At 36.7% G+C, this 22,151-nt stretch overlaps 1 protein-coding gene and 2 long non-coding RNA genes across 3 annotated transcripts; 2 read left to right on the forward strand and 1 right to left on the reverse strand.

Annotated features, from left to right (window-relative positions):
• Positions 1–4,657: 4,657 nt before the first annotated feature.
• On the reverse strand, positions 4,658–12,710 carry LOC136253598 (uncharacterized). Its single transcript, XM_066046264.1, has 3 exons — positions 12,590–12,710; positions 11,845–11,967; positions 4,658–5,392 (listed from the first exon to the last, which is right to left on the reverse strand). The coding sequence occupies exons 1-3, from the start codon at positions 12,708–12,710 to the stop codon at positions 4,686–4,688; spliced, it is 951 nt and encodes a 316-aa protein (XP_065902336.1). The 3' UTR covers positions 4,658–4,685.
• Positions 12,711–15,267: 2,557 nt separating this feature from the next.
• LOC136254850 (uncharacterized) lies at positions 15,268–15,721 on the forward strand. The gene is made up of 3 exons (XR_010700804.1): positions 15,268–15,399; positions 15,449–15,538; positions 15,581–15,721. It is a non-coding gene; the product is annotated as an uncharacterized lncRNA (long non-coding RNA).
• A 537-nt stretch (positions 15,722–16,258) lies between these two features.
• Positions 16,259–16,588, forward strand: LOC136252943 (uncharacterized). The gene is made up of 3 exons (XR_010699863.1): positions 16,259–16,361; positions 16,409–16,471; positions 16,523–16,588. It is a non-coding gene; the product is annotated as an uncharacterized lncRNA (long non-coding RNA).
• Positions 16,589–22,151: the final 5,563 nt, after the last annotated feature.

Here is a 22,151-nt window from a genome sequence, read left to right on the forward strand (position 1 = left end):
GCAATGTTGCTGCTGAATATTGTTACTGAATGTAGCTGCTGCTGAATATCATAGCGTCTGTGTGCAGTAAAGTCTGTGCAGCGACTGTTGTAATGTTTGTTGCGCTTGAATGTTGTAATGCTTGTTGCGACTAAATGTTTGTAATGTCACTCACAGTTAGCTGAATGTGCATGAAGCACAGGGAAGTTATACATGTGTGCAAGCGTTTGCAATGCAGAATATGCAGTGTCATAATGTCCGGTATCAGTACTGTTGGGTGTAAGTAATGCTGGATATGTAGTAAGTGAAGTTAACTGTGACAGTGATAACACATGTACATTTTCTACCCAAGCTGATGCATCCTATCTCAGTTTCCCTACCTCCCCCAAAGAGTTGTATGTATATTTGCATATGTATGCGTGTCTGTATAGTGATGTGTTGTTGTAATATGTTGTGGTCACATACTGTAATGTTATAGAGCTCAGTACGGTGGAAGGGTGGTTTGTGTAGGAAAGCCTGCAGTAATGTGTCGTGGTATGAATGTTTGTATGTACTCAAGGTAGCACGTTAAATTTTAGACAATTTTATGCATTTCCAGCACCTTTTAAAGTTTCCACACTTATTATCATCTTTATGACAACTTGATGTTTACAACAGTTAGTCAACCAACATCAAACTTGATTAAACTCTGTGGAAATTCTTTATTCCACATAGTAGGACAGATATTGACCAAACAACAGTTCTTATAATCCTGTATATTTTGCCTAGTTAGCAGATATAGTTAGGATTGCTACACACATTCACTGCTACTAGCTAACTATATTGTATAATCTTCTGTTTATTGATTATAATGAGGATGTATCCTCCTGATCTTCAATCTCATGAGTGCATGTGGGATTATTACAAGGAAAGTTATCTCTATTTTTTTACAGGTATTCACTGAAAGGCTGTTAGATCAATCTTGCGTGCTATGTTATATTTTGCAGTCAACTACTTGCCATTAACGAGTTATAAATGAATGAACAGGTGTAGTAAACTAGTAAACACTCAGTATAGGATAAATAATACAATTCTTGTGTATCAACTATTGTGTGGAACAAGGAAGGAAATTCTGTGTTGTGATCTCATCAACTAACCATTAGATCCCTAATCCCATTCTATCCATAATTAATCAAATAACCATTTTCAAGAAAAACTTCACTGGCTACACATTCATGCACAGAATATCCCAGCACAAAATGTACAATATATTTTTAAAGCCACATATTCTAGCTCCTGTCACAGTGCTGCAGCTGCACAAATTGAAAGATTTTCATAATGTTTTCTATGAATTTATCTTAACGAAACATAAAAACTATACAAACACAAACATTATTTTTCTTGCTACTTCAATTTACTGTATGCACAGTATAGCTATGTACGTAGTAGTGATATTTCTAACCACATCTGCTAACAGAACCAAAAAAGGCTAAGAGGTACTTACTAAGACTTAAAGTGTGGGATCTGGTGTGTGAAAAAGACAGTAACTCACCGGTACTATCTTGTCTTCATGGAACATCCTGACTAGACAGTTATTATACATTAATTATAATCTAAACAAGTTACAAGTGAGTGAACAAAAACTATTTGTAGCTAACCAATATGTTTATTAATGTTTGGTGATGTATAATGTCTTGTTCAAGCTGGTAATGTATACTTCCTACTGTTTGGAAGAAGAAGATTCCAAAATCCAATCAAAATTTGACGAACTCTCATAACCAGTAGATTATCATGATATCCTTATATGGTATCCCTTAATGAATGCCTTAATGACTAAATATGGTAAGTATTGTACACATGTTAATACACAGTTACATGTGTACTTCAAACATGATGTAGTAGGATATCAAACTGTAAAGTTAACAAAAGTAATATCTTGCACCACTCAAAATATTTATGATGGACTGGTCTGCAGTAGTATAAAGCTCAGAACCATGCATGATTGTGCAAAATTACATAATACAAAAATAATGTACCAATTGCTTCTCCAGGTTTTCATGCATTATTTCCTCAAGCATTTGTAACTAACAGCTCATTGTTTTGAAAAGTTTCAAATCAACCACTAGGTACAGTGTGTACAATATACATGTTACAGTAGTTATTTATGACACGTTAACATATTTCCTTTCCAAGTATTTTCTCCATAACATCACGTTTAATGTTCCCTGAAATTCTTCACATCAATGATCATTTAGGTAGTTAGTAATAGTATAAAAACCATTAGAGTTTGTACTCACTTCACTTCAACTAATCATTACATATCAGTGATAAACTTGTTAACATTATAAGATAATTTACAATGAAGATCTTTTCACTGGCTATTGGATGTTTCTTGATCATTAGCACTCTGCACTCTTCCTCTTCAGCTGCTCCTACTCTACAACTACAACAACATCAAGCTCCTCTTTCACATGTTAAACGAAATCAAGATGACAGAAATGCTTTATTCATTGCATATAGTTGTCGGATACTGACAACAATTGACATTGTCAGAGATAAACTTGCTGTAAGTTCAACACAGACACTATGTTAAATACATATTTATGTATATTGCTTTGTTACAGTCTATGCCTGTAGAGCGATGTGCTAGGGGACCATTATTTACACTTCCAGGTGGACTTCTAACACGTTACCAACAGCTCGATGCACCTCAGTGTACTAATATTACACACATTAATGCTTTCTTATTCAAACTAGTGTTCATGACAAATGATCCTCAAACACGAGACATCCTTTATCACTTACAAGTGGCAACAGCTAATCTTAATCATATTCATGTGAGTTGAAACCAAACCCTCTACATTAACATGTGCAGTGTTTATATGATGTTTTGTGTTTGTTACACAGCTGGATCTAACAGGAGTGTACTGTCCAACTTTCACTTTCTCTGAATATTTACAAATATATAGACACATGGACCAAGTGTTCCATAATCCAGACAGTTTGTACTGCATACTCACCTCCCTAAACCATCACCTTCTTCCACTGTTAACAAATGAAGATTGTGGAGTTACCATTACTGAAATACCACAATGTCCGAGTTGAAACTTGAATACAGCATGTATGAATTATGGAATCTGATATGGACATAATTACTAAACTACTAAATATATATTGTATATAATGGAAGTGTGATGTATAGAAAATTAAAGTCTAAACAAATAGCTGTAGCTATTGCATGTGGGATGCAGTGATAATTTCAACATATTTTAGGTATCTATGTAGAACTATAATCATTATAAAAATAATAAAAAATGCATGTTTTGTTAAAACTCAAAAATTCTAATACTAACTTATCTACTCTAATAAAGCAGTCAAGTAGATTGATCATTATTAATACTGTATCAAACAGTTATAATAACACAGTACTAATGGACAAACAGTAATTGATAATAAAAATGTGCACGTGGTAGTATAATCCTGTCAACATAAAAATTATAACCACTTATGCTCAAATTGAATATATAATAGCTTTAATAGGTAGCTTTGAATGAAAGGCACCATGTGAATATCACATTACCTTTTTTGCAAATCCAGTCACATGGGCACTGCAGTCAAGTGTTACTGAAAGCACCATAGCAGCTAAAAATAGTAGCAGGCAACATGTTCCAAACTCAATAAGAAGCCAAAATTATAGGTTGTGGCAAATTTTTCTCAAAATTCAGTTGTGATGTAACTAAATTTTAGATGTGTGCGACTATTTAGATATATCTGATTATTGAGATATCGTAAGACTTATCAAGATAAGGATGACAGGTTTATTATTTTATCTAGATAATAGTAAACTTCCATAAATTTCTTGTATACCAAAGAATATTTGATGGTGTAGACACCTCCTGGGGGCTCAACGGCCAACCACTTGGAAACATTGTTAAAACTAGCATTTTCACTTTTTTGTACTCCTTGCAATTTGCTCACTTTGTTGACAGTTAAGCACAATAAACATTTGTTTCAATTTTTGAAATATGTTAGATAACTGAGATAAGTTTAAAAGAAATATCGAGATATGTCTAAATTTGTCATTGCACACCTCTACAAAATTTACCCTCACATAGGAAACATGTTAAGAAATTTTGTAAGAAAGATGACTACACATGGCACTATGTGCGAGACATTTTCATGCTGTGTAGAAATCAGTGGCAATTCTAGACATGACCTTCAGGTGGGGCCAAGTAGAGAACAGCATGACTATTGCTGCAATATAAAATAGAATTTCTGGGGGTCTAGATCTGGGGGGAAACCCCCAGACGCTGCAGGAATTTTTGAAGGCTTGAAAAACAAGCCTAAAATTTATGCTAAAAACATGAAAAAATGCTAAAATAACCAATGCCAATCTATACTGCAACTTTTCCTCAAGATTGTGTTACATTATCAACTGTAACTGTACGTACCTACAAGTTTCTTTTTTTTTGTAAAATCACACCAATTACAGCTCAGAAAACAAAAATATCATAACTTATCCATGCTACACAACTAAATTACGACGCAGAATGTAACAAAAATAACAATGAAAACTGTTGATTTGCTACATGCAAGAATGTTGTATTTATACAGCTCCATACATAGCAGCTATATTATACCAAATTCAAAAATAAAGACCTATCACTCTGTTCAATAGAAACTTGTTGAAACCTAATTATAGTTGTACTCAGTACAAACATGAGCTGCTAATTGTTTTCTCCACTATCATAACCTTCACCAGCTGCCGCCGGTGGTTGAGGAGATGTTTCTTTATCATCTTTATCTTCTCCCTCAGTGTGATGACTAGATGAAGAGCTTGATGATGATGACGATGAAGCTTGGCTTTGTGAAGATTCTGGACGCTTGTCAGCATCTTCTGCTGAAGGTGCAGAAGGAGACTTCTCTTTATCTGGAGATGGAAATTTTTCTTTATCTGGAGAGGAAGACTTATCTGTTTCTGGGGAGGAAGACCTTTCTTTCTCTGGTGTAGGAGACATTTCCTTTTCTGGAGTAGGAGACTTTTCTTTCTCTGCTGCAGTTGTAGTAACCTCAATTTGCTGGTCATCAGTAGCCATAGTGATTGAAATGCTTACTTCACCTGCTGTTGGTTCATCTTCTGACTCTTTTGGTGTTTCAGTATATTCAGTTTGTTCCTTTGCCATTGATTGTACAGCATCTCCTAATTCAGACCCAGCCTTGTAAGTCTGTGCAGTATCTTCAGGTTCCTTTGCTTGTTTTGTTTCTTCAGTTTTTGTACTCTCCACCTCATCGGCTTTGCTTGTATCAACAGTGACTTCTATAGTTGTAGTAGTTTCTGATTGTGTACTCTCTTCCACAGCAGCAGTGCCATCTCTGGTTTGGTCAGAAACATCTTCAGTTTCCTTTTGGTCTGTTTCTGGTGGTGGTTGACTTTCTAAGAAGTGTTATATCCCTACCGTGCATTTCCGTTATGGTATCTTAAGCACAGTAGGGATATAACACTTCTTGTTTTACAGTGATTTAATATCAAGAGTCCATAATAATGGACTCTTGATACCATGGACTACTCCTACTTGTTTCAGTACTTTTTATCGATGTGATATGGTCCCTACTCTAGTTGAAAATTCCATTTTTTTTCGTGTACTTGTTACATTATAATTTGCACAATCCTTTTAGTTTAATCAGTTATTATATGCATACATGTGTTACACAATAGCTATAATCTGAGCTCATTACATCACTTCTGCATTAGTTAGCTATATTTATATTCTAGTAAAAAGCGAAGCTTGTAGCCATCCCTAATGAATCCTCTGAGATTTTCATACGAAATAAAATCATAACTGTACCATATAAGACTTTCTTCCCTATCGATGACTCTTTCATGACCGTTGCCTGAACCTTGTTTGATTCCATTCCCTACGTGTCTCCTTCTCACCGGGTAGCGGTCATCGTTGCCTCGTAATAACGCTACAACACAGTTGCCCTTCAGTGGCCATGTTAAATCTTCATCATACTCACCACTCATGAGGTATAAAGACACCGACAGGTAATTGCTTGCTCTCCCAGGTATATTTTGGGCTTGAATACATAAACGCATTTTGTATGCACTACGTAGGCGCACAAGCGGCACGTAAATTGGTTCACTGAACCATATCCGATCTTCAGGCAATCGGATCCTTTTCTTCGCAAACATATCGTAAGCTATTGGCATTTGGAATAATTCCTTTCTCACCCACTGTTTATTATACCATCTTTGAGCAGAGTCCATTTTCTCTAGCGTATTTACTTCCATTTGGCTAGTCTCGCCCTTCTTGTGGTCTAGGGGCGGGGCTGTGATCACGTGGGTGTTGGCATAGACACTATTTGTGACCCAATTTTGGAAAACCATCCTTTGGCACATTGGTCAATTTTCTCTTTTGTAGCTGAAATGAGGAACTGGGTTTTTATCTACCTTGTGTAAAAATTTCAGCTTAATATCTTTAAGGGTTCCAGAGATATGGTCAATTTACTGTCTGATACATTACAAGGTAACTTTGCATATTAATGCATTGAATCCTGTGAGTGATTAAGCATGACAAATTGTGACAAATCACTTTGTTTACACCATTCCTACTGTTATAAAGAGACTTCTGATATTCCACTGGCTACAGTATTAGAATACAATTACCCTGGAATCCGTCTCCACCACAAGCTATCATGGGATTCTCACATCAATTACATCTGTAACAAGGCAAATCGACTCCTTGGATTCTTAAAAAGAAATCTCCACAATGCGCCATCAGAACAAACAATTGCTCTTACCATCATTAGAATACTGCTCAGCTATCTGGGACCCCAGGCTATCATCACAGGTGGGGTCTATTCTACGGAACGGAATGATGGACTAAACTGCAGAACGGAATGCTTTCTCAGATTGAAGCTTGCAGCTTACCATTGCTGTACAAGTTATCAGTGGCACTTCCAGCAGGTAATCAAACGTACCCCAAGAAAGATAAAACGAATTTAAGGATCGATTGTGGGTTCTTGTTGGTTGTCATTAGTAACGAAGTACTAATTGTGGGAATAGCTGACTCAGTGTGTTCATCTTCGGATATATCAAGTAGGGAACTTAATGCATGACTTGTTTTTACTAGTATGTGAGTTATTTTTACTTACTTTTACTCTAGAGTATACAGTCGAGGTCCAGCCTTTCTAATCGGCATAAATCAGTATGTGTATAGCTACACTACAAAGGAAACAAGTGTGGTGACAAGCTGAATCAACTCAGTCTAAGCAGAATCTGAAGGAATTTTGTGCAGTGTGTGAGGAGCAAACATTCAGATACCTCAAGGAGGCTATATTGTGTGAACATCAATGATTCATTAACAGAGTAGTGGACTATTACCAGATATCTCAGCCTGAATACTGAGTTGAATTCTGGATGGGGTCTATTTTACAGAATGGAATGCTTTCTGAATCAACTTGCAGCTTGGCTAGCTGCTATCATTGCTGAAATTGCATTTTATCAGTGGAATCTCCAGGAAAATGGAATAGGATAATTATAAAACATTAATTAAGTGATTGTTCTACTACCTGATAAATTAAGCAGGTCTCTTCAATTCATTTATTGCATGACCAAGACAAGTTTTGTTACTACAATACAGTAGCCAATTGGATGTCAGTTGTTTCTGCTGATCTTGACAAGATAAATAGTTTAGAAGACCACTCAATTTCTTCAGTTTCAGAGGATTATATCCACAGAGAAATTAACTAGAAAGTTACTGGTGACATGAAAAGGCTAGGTAATCATGGCTTTATTCAGTCTTATAAACAGAATATATGGTTGATTGAGTGAGGTATCACTTTCAGAATGTTCAGACGACCAGTGATGAGATGCATGGATTCATCGAATTTTTGTTGCGGTTGGAGACATTAAATATCCAAAAGCAAACTGACTGTATAATATTAATTCACTTTCTTCATATTTTCTCAATTTTGATCTTGTATACAAATAATTGAATTTTCCTAGTCAATAGAAATCCTAGAATAAGATGGGAGAGAAACTTATCTTTGTTTACCTATACTGTACAACCAAGAGTTCATAATATTTGTATGGGAGAGAGTGTCTAACTCTCAGTATGGCCTGTACAAACACCCTGTGTAAAGTTCACCTTTCATCAAATCAACACCTTTACTGGGGATAGAAAACTGTTGATTAGTGTTGCTGAAGGTAAAGCCTTTGTTCTGAAATAAGGCTGAGCTGTTACTTTAAGCAGGGTGTTTGGTGAATGCATTCAAGTTAGACACTCTCCACCTTGTTATGAACTCTTGGTACAACTTCAAAGGAAAATGAAGAAAACATACAGATGAATCAATAAAATCACTACAATAAGGTGAATTACAGACTAGTAAGATCTTGGTTAATTAACGACAGTGGTTGGAGATTAAAAGTGTGGTAGCTTCTTGTTCTTGAATATGTTGCAAAGTGGAAGTACAAATCAAAATGGGATATCAATTTCATTATGAAAATTTTGTATACATAAATAATCTAACATTGCTATTTCATTTGTCCTCCACTTAAATATGCAACAACAGTACTAGTGTCAGTACATTGGCAGTGAGTCTACCTTGAAATCTCAACTCTAGAGTAGATCCAACACAGGACAGCCCGTACTGTAACAAATACATGTGATCCCACTGTAATTTGATGGACCAGCTGGACTGGGAATCACTTGAAAATAGACAAAAAAAATTAGCATGTTTTGTTTGAAGTGAAGCATGTGAAATGTTACACTTAAGAAATCCTAGGATTCTTAGGTGGTATGTAATTAATGTGTGTTCCATTTCAGGTCTGACTAGATACATTGAAATTACACAGACATCCTAGCTGGTCCAAATCACGTTTTCCTGGTGGGTACGGGCATGGTTTCACATGCTGCTTATAATTGAGATTTGGCTGATCTTGGAGTTTTGGCATTTAGCCTGATTCAAAGCTAGCAGTCAGACACACCCTTGAATTGTGCAACAGATAAAATCAGCTCACTATTGAATACGGCATTAGTCCACTGTACCAGCTGTTAATATATAAATAACTCCATGCATACACTTCAGTGATGTTTGCAGAATATACCCTCCTTGCGGTCTGCCAAAATATTTGCTCCTCACACACTGCACAAAATTCTTCAAGTTTTAATTCAGCTGGCTCTTTCCTGTTACCAGTATCTTCCTGCTTGCTTTATTTGTACACTGACTTATGACTTGAAAGGCCAGCCCAGACTAAGTCTAAATAAGAAAAACAGCTCACATAAAGTTCCCTTCCGTAGATGAACCATGGATGAACATCACTGATACAGTTCATCCCACAATTAATACTTCGTTACTAATGACAACCAACAAAAACCCACAATCGATCCGTTAATTCTTTTAATCTTATTTTAATCACCCACTGGAGGTGCCACTGCTAACTTATAAGGGCAGTTTCAGCAATGGTAAGTTGCAAGCTTCAATTTGAGAAAGCGTTCCGTTCTGTGGTTTAGTCCATCATTCCGTTCCGTAGAATAGACCCCACCCAAGTTATATTCATTCGTATAACTTTATTTAGCATATAGCTGGATGAATGATGGACATACAGTTTTAAGACTGTAGTTGGAGAAAATTTTAAAAATTAGACCTCCTAGGTTTGAATTTGAAAGCATTTTTGATAGCACTTAGCTAACAAAGCGTATGCTTTGCAATGCATACAAAGATTGGTTGGCCTATCTGAGATAGACCTGTTTGATGGTGAAGTGCATATCAAAACAAAATAAGGAGTAGCTAGCATTGTTATATTTGTAAATTGATGACATTAGAACTGCGGCTGTTCTATTAGGGCAGTGACTGCTCTATTAGAATAGCTATCTCGATCTTTCCACAAAAATTCAAATTTATTTGCCTCGTTTTCTTTACAGTGTACAGTTTAGCTTTAACTGTAAAGTACATTTATGACTGTTGTCTTCTATTCGCCCATTGGCTTTCTATACTTCTGAATACACTAGTACTGTGAATGCATGATTCTAGTTTCTGGTATCAATATAGTACTGTAGGTCCAAGGGGGGCAAGAGAAGGGCCAGGGGGGGCACAGCACCCCTTGGCCCCCCCCCTCAGATCCGCCTATGTGCCCAAGTAAAGGGACGGTTAAAAGGACTGGATAAAGGGACTGAGGACATGAGTTAATGGCAGAGTAACTCCAAGTGACGTGGTACATATTAGAAGTGCAATTTAAAGCTAGTTTCGGCAAATCTATTAGAGCGTCTAAATTAATTATCCCGGGTTTTCTTAAGCACCTATCAACATTAAGCCCTACTACCCTCCTGGATTACTAGGGAATTAGTGGAGGATTTAGGCCCAATTTGATCAGAAACTTTGCTCCGCTAGTATTTGATTGCTTTAGGCATTTGTTTAGCTTGAAAGCTATAAGATTTAGCTAATCATTTTCCTGAAGAATATTCCAGCCATACTACATGGAGATTTGACCATTGGTTGTTCGCCAGTTGGTGAAGAATTAAATTACTATGTCTGGTGGTGGATAGCATTGATAATATAATATTATAATATAATAGCATAGTATATAGTGGCATGTAGCTTTACCACTGCATGTACGTTGCAGACAGAAGTAACCCATCTGACAGAGGCAGAGTATGACAGTACAACACAGCTAAAATCATGATAAATACAAGGATTTCGGTAGCCCATCTTTGTAACTGAAAATAAGTAAGGACGTACTGATCATGCTATGGGCTTAAGTCCGTTCATGGATATTGATGGAGAACATACTGTTCTTGGAAATGATCATGATAATAACATCAACATAACCTAGGGCCATGGACTAAACCACGAGGAAAAACTAGCATGCATGATGGTGAACACTAAATATCTAGTTCAACACTGACCGCACAAGTACTATATAGCCAAAGAGTGTAGAAGTCCAGTGAGTTTCACTACAATGGCAGATTTGTGGTTGCATAGAAACCAGAAATCACTAAATGTTACGTAGTCCCTAATAGAGTAATCACCCTAGCTAATAAAGCAGTCACTCTAATAGAGCAGTCACCCACCAACTAACATTATAATCGGGTGCAAATAAAACACTGCATAAATTGTCAATAAACTACAGTTACATTATGTTACACAATATATCACAACATCTGGAAATTCAGCAAGTCTTCAAAGGCCTCATCCTCATAATGTCCAATCTTTAAATTCAGCATGAGGTTTGAGGTTGCCTAAGTTCTGATCTCCAATCTTTGGGTCGTACTTTCTTCCACTGTCTTTCTTACTAGCCAATAAAGGTCTATAAAATACAGGTATTTGCACTATTTGATAGTCAGTGTGAAAATACAGAACAACCAACACACCTAGACTATGACACAGGTATTCCTTAGAAATAAAATACGTATAGCAGTAGATTTCCAGACATTCCAGTGCATGGATACACAACAGAAAATTTTTCACAAACCTGCAACACTCGGATACAGGTCACCAGTGCTTGGATACACAACACACCTACAATACCCGGATACAGGTCCCCAGTACATAACATGATAGACACATCTACACTGTCCGAGAAATCGCCAACTCTGGCGAGTGATAATTGGTGTTTAATAACTACACAAGAGGTGGCGATTTGAGGTAAGTATTGTTTTTGTCAAGTCTGTACTGCACAGCCATAAAATGATAAAATACTGTTTAATCGTTACCTTTTGTAAAATCTTGTGTAAGTATTAAACACCAATTATCACTCGCCAGAGTTGGCAATTTCTCGGGGAGTTTGTAAAAGGCGGAATAACGGAATATATAGCGGAATACATCCATACCAAATAAATTCTCTAACATTCACTGAGGAAGAAGTATACTATGTTCTGTGCCAACTTGACCCTAACAAAGCTACTGGTATCGACAAAATTAGTCCCAAGGTCCTCAAAAACTGTGCTTTCCCACTAACCCGTCCATTATGCCATCTTTTTAATCTCAGTCTGTCAACTGGGTCAATTCCTGAGGAGTGGAAGATTCATTTAATTGTACCTGTATACAAATCAGAAGATAGATCTTCAGTAAAGAACTATCGTCTGATCTCCCTCCTCAGCAACACGTCTAAAGTCCTTGAAACTTTAGTTTATAACAACATAATCAATCACACACTCAGCCATATCACAAATTGTCAATTTGGGTTCCTTCCTGGTAGATCAACTACCCAACAACTGTTGCTATACTTGAACAGCATTCATCAAGTCACCACTCAAGGCCATCAAATAGACTCTATTTATTTGGATTTTCGCAAGGCCTTCGATAGTGTTCCACATATGAAACTGCTAAATAAATTGAAGTCTTGTGGAATCTCCGGTAATCTCCATAAGTGGTTCAGCAGTTATCTACATAATCGTCTACAATGTGTAAGAATCTGTAATTCCATTTCCAACTTACTTCCTGTCCTGTCTGGGGTGCCTCAAGGTAGCACCCTTGGCCCACTGCTCTTCCTGCTATACATCAATGACCTACCATCTGTCATAAAATTCTCAAGTATATTCCAGTTTGCTGATGATACCAAACTATCTAAAAGTATTGCTGTTTCTTCTGACCAACTGTGCTTACAAGAAGATCTCTACCATTTATTCACCTGGAGTGTTAACAATGATTTTAGATTCAGTGTACCCAAATGCATCCACCTGAGCTTCAACAGTAAATTCACTACCACATATTCTATTGATGGCTGCCCACTCCCACAGCTTCTTTCTCATTGTGACTTAGGTTTGCAGCTTTCATCAGATATGTCCTGGTTCAAGCACTATCAAATCATAACTGCTAAAGCCTATAAATATTTAGGACTGCTGAGGCGTGTCTTCCATAGCTGCCATTCTATCAGAGCCAGAAAACTTCTTTATTTAACTCTAGTGAGATCCCAGTTAACCTATTGCTCACAATTGTGGAATCCTTATATGATCAAAGATACCACTATTCTTGAAAAAGTACAAAGACGAGCCACCAAGTTCATTCTAGCTGATTATGTCAGTGACTATAAAACACGCTTACTCCGGTTAGGTATCTTACCTCTAATGTATATGCTCGATCTCTATGATATTATGTTCCTTGTCAAAGCTTTACAACAGCCATCTTCTCAATTTAACATATACAACTACATATCATTTAGCTCTTCCAATACCAGGTCTTCGTCTACTAACAAACTAAATCATGTCCGCACTAATAGTAACTATGCCAGAAACTTTTACTTTAATAGAATTCCCAGGATATGGAACCAATTACCTTGCATTGACATCAACCAGTCCCTACCAGTCATCAAAGCTACTATTCAGAACTATTTATGGCAACACTTCACCACAAATTTCTCTCCTGACAATCCCTGCACCTATCATTACTGCTGTAGATGCAGCAAGTGCTATGATTCTGGACTGACAATTAACTTTACTTCATAAGTTTAATTAACTCCCGGCTGCCAGCACAGGTTGCTGGCAGACCATCAATGCAACTTTTTCTTCATCTATACCCACCTACACATGTATAATTGTAATTGTATGTTGCATTGTAAAGCATTAATAATAATAATAATAATAATAATAATAATAATAATAATAATAACTCGCATCACAACGAACGGGCATTTATATGGCTTATGCAATTTATTTATTTATTTATTATTACTTTATGGCAAGTATGCCAAGGGTCTGCAAGCAACTGGTGCTTGCAGCCTAAAACACAAGTTATACATACATTATAATTACTTAACTAATTATAACTAGCTATAGTGTTTGAAAGTTTGATGGTGGAGAGAGATCGTGACATTTGCTGCACGGACATAGATAATGGTAGGTACAGTGATTGTCATCGTCAAAATGAGTTACAAAATGATTCCACATAAATTTCTTTAGTTTAGCCTTGATGGTTGCAATTGATAAATTGGTATTGATTACAGGAAGAGCATTCCACAAACGAGGAAGGCGATGGAAATAAGAGTTTCTATTTAAGTTGGTACTATGGAGACGATGTTTGAGTTTATTATGTGTAGAGGATCTGGTGTGACCCTGGGTAAATGTAATGTACCTATTAATGTCAAAGTTTCTAGTGGGTGACTTAAGTGACTTGATCGCAAACAAAACATCCTGAATCTCGAGGATATACATGAATGGTAGAAGATGAAGTTCTAATAACCTGGATTTGTAGCTGATATTATAATTATTCAAGATGTGTTTGGTTGCTCGACGTTGAATACGCTCAAAACATAAGATGTCCTTGATTCGCCATAACTGAGAGCAATAGGTAAGATGAGGACGAATTAAAGTAATATACAGATGTAGCTTGACTGATGGGTAGTGATTGGAACAAAAAGTACGTCGTATCAGAGCCAACAATTTATATGCTTTAGATATTATAGAATTGTAATGTTAAGGTGATTGTACTGTTACAGCTGTGAACTCATCCCTCGTAGATATCCTTACAATGTAGGGTGATTGCGTGTACTGTTACAGCTGTGAACTACACTGCTTCGTCACTCATAGATGTCCTAGCGAAATGATTACTATACGCTCTTACTACTACTGTATGTAGCTAAGCTAGAATATACAGTAGTTAGCCATTAGTTTCGTTTTCGAGTCTTCATCCTTCCAGTGTAGGGATGAAACGAAACGACTGCCACGCCCCCTTTGCTCATGACGTTGGTACCATACTTAACATACAGTACCCGCTTACGAAGTGCAAAATTACATTTGATTATAGCTCTTACTAGCTACTACTGTATGTAAAGTATGGTACCAATGTCGCGAGCAAAAGGGGTATGACAGCCGTTTCGTTTCATCCCTCCACTGAAAGGATGAAGACTTAAAACGAAACTAATAGCTAACTACTGTATATTCTAGCTGTGCTAGCGCAATGATACTTAGCTACATACAGTAGTAGTAAGAGCGTATAGTAATCAATTCGCTAGGACGGCTATGAGCGACGAAGCAGTGTAGTTCACAACTGTAACAGTACACGTAATCGCCCTAACATTGCAAGGATATCTACGACGGATGAGTTCACAGCTGTAACAGTACAATCACCCTAACATTGTATAAGAAGCCATACTGATATAAAACGCCCATTCGTTGTGACTCGAGTTATTCCGCTATTCCGTTATTCCTTAGTTTCACCTTTTACAAACTCCCATTTCTCGGACAAAAATGGTATGGGCATTTCACCAGACCCTTTCTGAAGGGGACGCTTATAATCTCTAATCGATAAGCGACGCCCCGGATAATGGGTCTGCGAGGACGAGACTAATACGATACGTGGAAAAGAAGTGATTTTACTTGAATGATGCCTATGAAAGACGTAGTAACAGCGGATGGAATGTGCTAGTCGCGTAAAAAGTTTCTTCCTATTGGCGCTCATTAATAAGAAATTTGGACAGGAAAGCCGTTTCTAAGAGACTACCAAGTATGTTTAGTATTTACACTGTTCAATCACAACATTATTTTATATCTAGAGCAAGCAGATCGTAGATGAATTGACATTTCAGGTGATCTGCTACAACAGTTCTTAAGATCCTCCCAGTGGATACATCAGCAATGAGATGGTGAGTACAGAATTCTTGAATGTTCAATAATGCTATGCTTAGATCAACAAAAGAATTGTTGGAAGCAGAAGAAGAGCTGATTAGAGAACAAATGGAAAAAAAGAACTGGCAAAGCAAAAGGTCGCTTTTGATTCAGAGGGATACGGCTATAAATACTGATGATAGTGCAAGACCTGAAAACAGTGAGATAGTGCATACAGTATTTGATTTACTAGTAGGGTTATCGTTTTGGTTAGGGTGAAACAATTCTTGGAAAGGCTGACAACAGTAATAGAAAGACTGGAACTGTATTTATATTATAACATCTTTGGGATTGGTTGTTTGAAGAAATGTTGACTGTAGTGGCAGAGTAACAGAACAAACAGTAGCACTATATGGATAAGAAAAAGACTTTGAATGATTAAATGGTATGTACAACATTCTTTTTGGAATACTTTAAAATACAAGACTTTGTGTGTGTAGTTGTGGAAGTTGACATATTAAAGAGACTGACCTCGAAATGGTGAGATGATGTGTACAACATTCATGAGTGATTTTTTCATAGCACCATAAACATTGTGTTGTTTAAAATTCGAGGCTTTATGTATGTAGGTATGGAAATTGACGTATTAAAGAGACAGACCTCGAAACGGTGAGATGATGTGTACAACATTCGTGAGTGATTTCTTCATAGCACCATAAAAATTGTGTTTACAGCAAATTTTGCTAGAAAGAATGCCAGAAAAGCACTAGTAGAAGAAATAGATTCACCACTGGTGTTTACAGTGAAATGGTTCCTGGACGTGTTGGAAGTGGCAGGAAAGGAAATGCCAGTATCCAAATGGTAAGTATAATATTGTTGAGGAATTGTGAGTGAAATTTTATCCTTAGAGGGAAGCGTGTACCCAACATCGTGACAGAAGTGACAGGAAAGGAAGTGCTAGTAGCAAAATGGTAAGTATAACTCTCTTGAGGAATTGGTCGATCAATGAACTTATGTGCTAGGAGTGAAACAGCTAGCCAACATAGTGGTAGAAAAATGCTAGGACCATAAATGCCAACAGCAAAATGGTAAGGCTAATATTATTAAGAGATAAGTTGGTAAATGAACTTAATTGTGTTTTATACTGAAACAGCTGAGCTACATAGCACCAACTAAACAATAGTCGAGAACCATATGCATTTGAATGCAAAGACAGTGGTACGTACATAATTATTATATGTGACCCTATTTTGGAAAACCATACATCTGGGAACATGCAAAATTTGTGGGATTCTCAATTGAAAATTTCAATGATTTTTAAAAATTAAATTTTTTAACATATTCTGATAAAGCAACTATTAAGCTTTCTTGCTGTGAAATTTCACACCCATAGCTTCTTTTATCTAGGAGATAAACTGAATTATATCACACCATGTAGTAGTTTCACAATGCGTGGGACAACAATTAACTTACAAATTGGGTGATTTGTTCATTCACAAAACCAAACATTTCTTGTCTTTACACAATAATACAAGTGATTTAATTGAGAAAAAACACAAAGAGCACATGATTAAACTCTCAAGAATCTCTTTTCATTGATTTTAGATTGTAAGAATGGTGATCTTTGTCAGCAAAGTGATTTGTCATAAATTTGTCACATCTGATCACTATTCAGTTCTATAAACTGATTATGAAAAGTTAGTTTGTAATGTATTAGACAGTTAATTGGCCATATCCTTGGAATGCTTCAATGTATCGTCACAAAATTTTCTCACGAGGTAGATAACCACTAAGTGCTTCATTGTAGCTATAAAAACACAAAATTGGCCAATGTGCCCAGATGTATGGTTTTCCAAAATAAGGTCACATATATGCAACAGTTTATTAATATCTGTACACGTTATAGTATCAAGAGGAAGGAGGACTAGAAGTTTTTGACACACTAAGCGGAGTGACAGTGATTATGGGGGAATTGTGCTGTAAATATTATTATTGCAAGTATTAAAATTTTACGCGAATTTTATAACCCAAACCCGGAGTCGCGAATATAGATTAGCGATCACGTGCATGGCACAATTACCCCCATCATGACGACGCGTCTCGAGATTGAGACGAGTATAAATACGGGTCCACGTCTTGAAAGGTGGTTCCACCACGGGTAAGCTCGAACCTCGTCTTGGGATTACGTGCGAAACCCGTAGTTGTCGCGTATTTGCTCAGCTACGGGTATCTTTACGGGATAATTTCGTCCCGTAATAGTCTCTTATTTGGCTGTGTGAAAGGCATACTTTTCATACAGCGTTAAAGGTTTATAGAACTGTTAATAAGATCTCTCCTCCTTATTTACATGGAATATTCTCTTATGCTGTGGATGTCGCTGGTCACTCTGGTAAAAGTGTACCCAGATTGTTTGCTCCTAGTGTGAGAACTAATTATGGTAAGCAGTCACTGGCATTTAGGGGCACAGCCACTTGGAACAGTTTACCTAAAGCACTGTACGGTGCTAAAACTGTCAATGAATTTTAAAAAACTATATTGTGTGTGATGTAGCTACTTTTACTTGTGTGAGTATAGGTGTACTGTATCTTGTAATTTATTGTGGTCTCAGGGCACAGCTGAATATCAACCTTCTTTGGCTGATGCTGTTTTCCTCGACTTTAATATTTGGAAAAAAAGTTAGTCAGCCAACATTGAACTTGATTAAGCTCTGTGGAAATTCTTTATGTCACATAGTAGGACAGAAATTTACACATCAGCAAACAACGCTTCTTAATATCTTGTATATTTTGCCTAGTTATAGCAGAAAATTATAGAGTTAAGATTGCTACCCACATCCTAACTATATTGTATAAAATCATGTGATGTTTATTCTAATGAGGAATTCTGTGATATTACAGTAGACTTCATAAAAATCTTTACGTTTCAAACCGTTATACGATTCGTAGCACGATGCATATAAGGGGGCATCTCCAAACTGATTTTGTTACGCTTAACGTCATAATGACGCTAACTTCAGACCTCCCTCCCCCGCCTCCTTAACGTCACACTATGAAAGCAATACATTGGCAATAGAAGCACAAACGTTATATTCTTTACCTGAAAACATAGTCTACAAACAGTATAGCTGTTTAATCACGTCACTTTCTCTGTTCTATAGCTGTTTACACTATAACTGCTTTAATAAAAATTAATAACGTCATGGGCTGAACCCTTTCCCCTTAACGTCATTATGACGTTAAGCGTACCAAAATCAGTTTGGAGATGCCCCCTAACGAAGGTGAAATACTTTTAATTACGCATCGTATCACGAGTATTTACCCGTACTACAAATGTTTATGGTACGATTATATATAGTTATTACGATACGTAAAAGTACGTACGCTGTAGCTACACTGTACGCAGGTTATAATCTTATTAATCTCTCTGTGTTATTTCTTTATACTTGCAGGGACGATCATTCTCCAAGCTAGAGGCATCAGTCACGAAGTTTCGCACCATGTTAAATGTGTGTGTGCATATATATATATATAATTATAGCTAGCTAGCTATAATGTTGCAGAAAGGAGTTGTATATGCACAGTTACCATTTTATTTGTAATAGCTAAGGAGTAGTTAGCTATCACCGGTTATCAAGTGCCGTCTAACTACAAGTGAACGAAACGTCACCTTAACTCTATTATGATAGCTATAGCTAACTGGATAAGCTATGCGAGGAACCGAAGTTTAGCATATAGCTACTTATGGTTAATGTGAGGACTTGAGAATAATGGAGCTGATCATTAGTGCAGAGCGTTCGCTGTCATCTGTATCGATGATAGTGAATACTAGATTGTATAGTTTAATTATATAGCTGTGTCTGAAGAGGTGTGTCCCATAGAATGTTGCGTGTTGTAGAAAGGGCAATACACCCGAGACTGCAGAAAAAAACCGTCGATAAATGAAGCGTAGCTGCTATACTGTAGCTTCGTTATGAAACGTAGCTAATCCCTTTGATATATATATATGTAGGTTGGTGGTATAGAATAATCTTAAGAACCAGTTATGCATGTTATTATCATTTACTCTCGGATGGGGCGCTTATAATCTCTATTCGATAAGCGCCACCCCGGAGAATGGGTCTGCTAGGACGAGACTAGTTATTCTATACTGTAAAAGGAATAGCTAAACAAGCTTGCAATTTCCAATAATTGACACTACACTGTTAAAAATGAAGTGCTATGGTGGCACCTAAAAATACTATGGTAGCACTTAAAAGTGCTAAAATTTGACTACACCAGTCAAAAATAGCACCTCTAGGTGCTATCATAGCACTTCATTTTTAACAGTATACACAGCAACTTAGTTGTTTTCAACCAGGCGGACCAAAAAGGCAGTAACAGCGATGCTATATAGCTAACTGTATTACTGCCATAAAATATCTTGAACAGATTTACCACGCCTCCTAAATTAATGTTATTGTTATTAGCGCTTTACAGTGACCAGCACTGCAGGGTCTGACAGCAACATGTGTTGCAGTCTTAGGATTACCTAACCTAATTGCAAGGATTTAGACTAATTAGTGGCTCAGGTATAGCTGAAAGGTGTAACAGAAAAGGGGCCGAAGTAAGGAAAAAATGTATCGCCTATGTTACTATATTAGGCAGCCCAGTGTCCATGCATTCTATACGTTAGCTCGCCTAGCTTACAATCTCACTTACAATTGTAGTATACACAAGACAGGTAGCTAGCTAAAGTAAACAACAGTTATTTACTGAGGCTCGTACTTACTAACAATGGCGCGATTGGTTATGAAGATGTCATAAACTTAAAGGGCTTCACGACGTAAACAATGTGAAAGCATTCCCATTAAGCTGCTCATTTTACTTTCAGCCATGATGCTAAGCGTATACTCAAAACAACGTGCGATATTCTTAAACGCGCAAGGTTTGAAGGCGCCGACCATTGCCAAGATCTTACAAGAAGAAGGCATTCAAACCACTTGCGTGGCCGTGCATTACTTTTTGGAGCAATATAAAGCCACTGGTACTATTAAGAGGCGTGAAGGATCTGGTCCACCATTTAAGATTACAAGTGAAGTGAAAGTTATTGTTGAAGCACAAATTCAGGAAGATGACGAAACGACGGCTTATCAACTACACAAGCTATTAATGGAGACAGGACATCGTTTGTCTATATGTACTGTGCTACGCTGCCGACTACAGCTCGGATGGACATTTCGTGGTAGTGCTTACTGCCAACTTATTAGAGAAGCTAATAAGGTCAAACGCTTAGCCTGGGCCCAGCAGTATCTATGTGAAACAAATGAAGGCTTCAAAGATGTGATCTGGATGGATGAGAGCTCCATTCAACTGGACATTCATAAGCGTTTTTGTTACAAAAAGGATGGTCAAGCAGCGAAAAGTAAGCCAAGGTGGGTTGAAAGCTATACTGTAGCTATCTATTATTATTATTATTATTATTAATTAGCAAAGCCCACCAGGGGCAACACGCTAATGTGCATTACAAATCACAAATTGTTTAGCTTATCTATAATGTTCTTAAACGTGTCAAGGTTAATTGTATCAATGTTGTCAATTTTCAATCTAGTTAGCAGCTACGCGTATAGCTACTGTTAAATAAACAATAATATAGCTACAGTGTATTTAGCTACATAGTGTTTCACTTTTATGCACACAGGCCTAAGCACCCACTGAAAGTCCATGTGTGGGCTGGTACTATTATTATTATTAGTAGTAGTAGTAATTTACAGTGACCAGCACTGAAGGTATCAGCCTTAAAGGACCCACAGAGATAGTGATTTTTGAAGGTACCATGGATGCTGAATTATTTGTGAAAATTCTTCGAACTGCTCTTTTGCCATTCATTTGGGATAAATTTCCAGAATGCCACAGGTTCATGCAGGCAAGTCATCTTAAGCTGACTGTAACAATTGCTTGAAAACCTGACCAGTATTGTGACTCACTTTATTAATTGTATGTGTGTGTAGTCTTTTTGTTTGTTTGTTTTTGTTTTGCAATTGTGTTGATATGTCTTTGGTCATTTTGTGTATTGTTTTGGTGTTTACTTATGTGTATGTGATGTGTTTCTCTGGGCAAGGAAGAACAGCTGTAGCCAATTGCTTGAAGGTTAAATATATAATATAAATCAAATCAAACTCAATCAAACCATTTTAACAAATCTGCAAAGTTACAGTTGATGTCAGAAAAACTAAATGATTAAACAATCCCATAACCACTCCCTTAAGTGCTTATCATTATTATGCATACCATAATTACGTATGTTTCAGTAACTATCATCACTTGCTCTCTTGATTTTACAGTATTTAGTTTGCTTATTTTAAAAACTTCTTTGTTTCAGTTAAGTTTGATAGCTCTACTATAATAGCTACCATTACTTTTAGAACAAAATGAATCCTAACTCTTATAGTAGAATTAGAGCGGCTAAGCAAAAAGTCGTTCATTATTTGATAAAAGCACCAAACTTGGTAAAACATTATTTTGCTTAATTCATTCTATTTCATATTAGATACAGTGCCATTAAAATTAACAATTATATCATGCCCAAAAAACCTGACAAGTAAAATCAATGGAAAATGTATCTGAGAAGCCATAAAACATAAAAGTGCTATATAGAAAGTAGTACGAGCAGTAC

Source organism: Dysidea avara, chromosome 4, assembly GCF_963678975.1.
Source record: "Dysidea avara chromosome 4, odDysAvar1.4, whole genome shotgun sequence".
NCBI lineage: Eukaryota > Metazoa > Porifera > Demospongiae > Dictyoceratida > Dysideidae > Dysidea > Dysidea avara.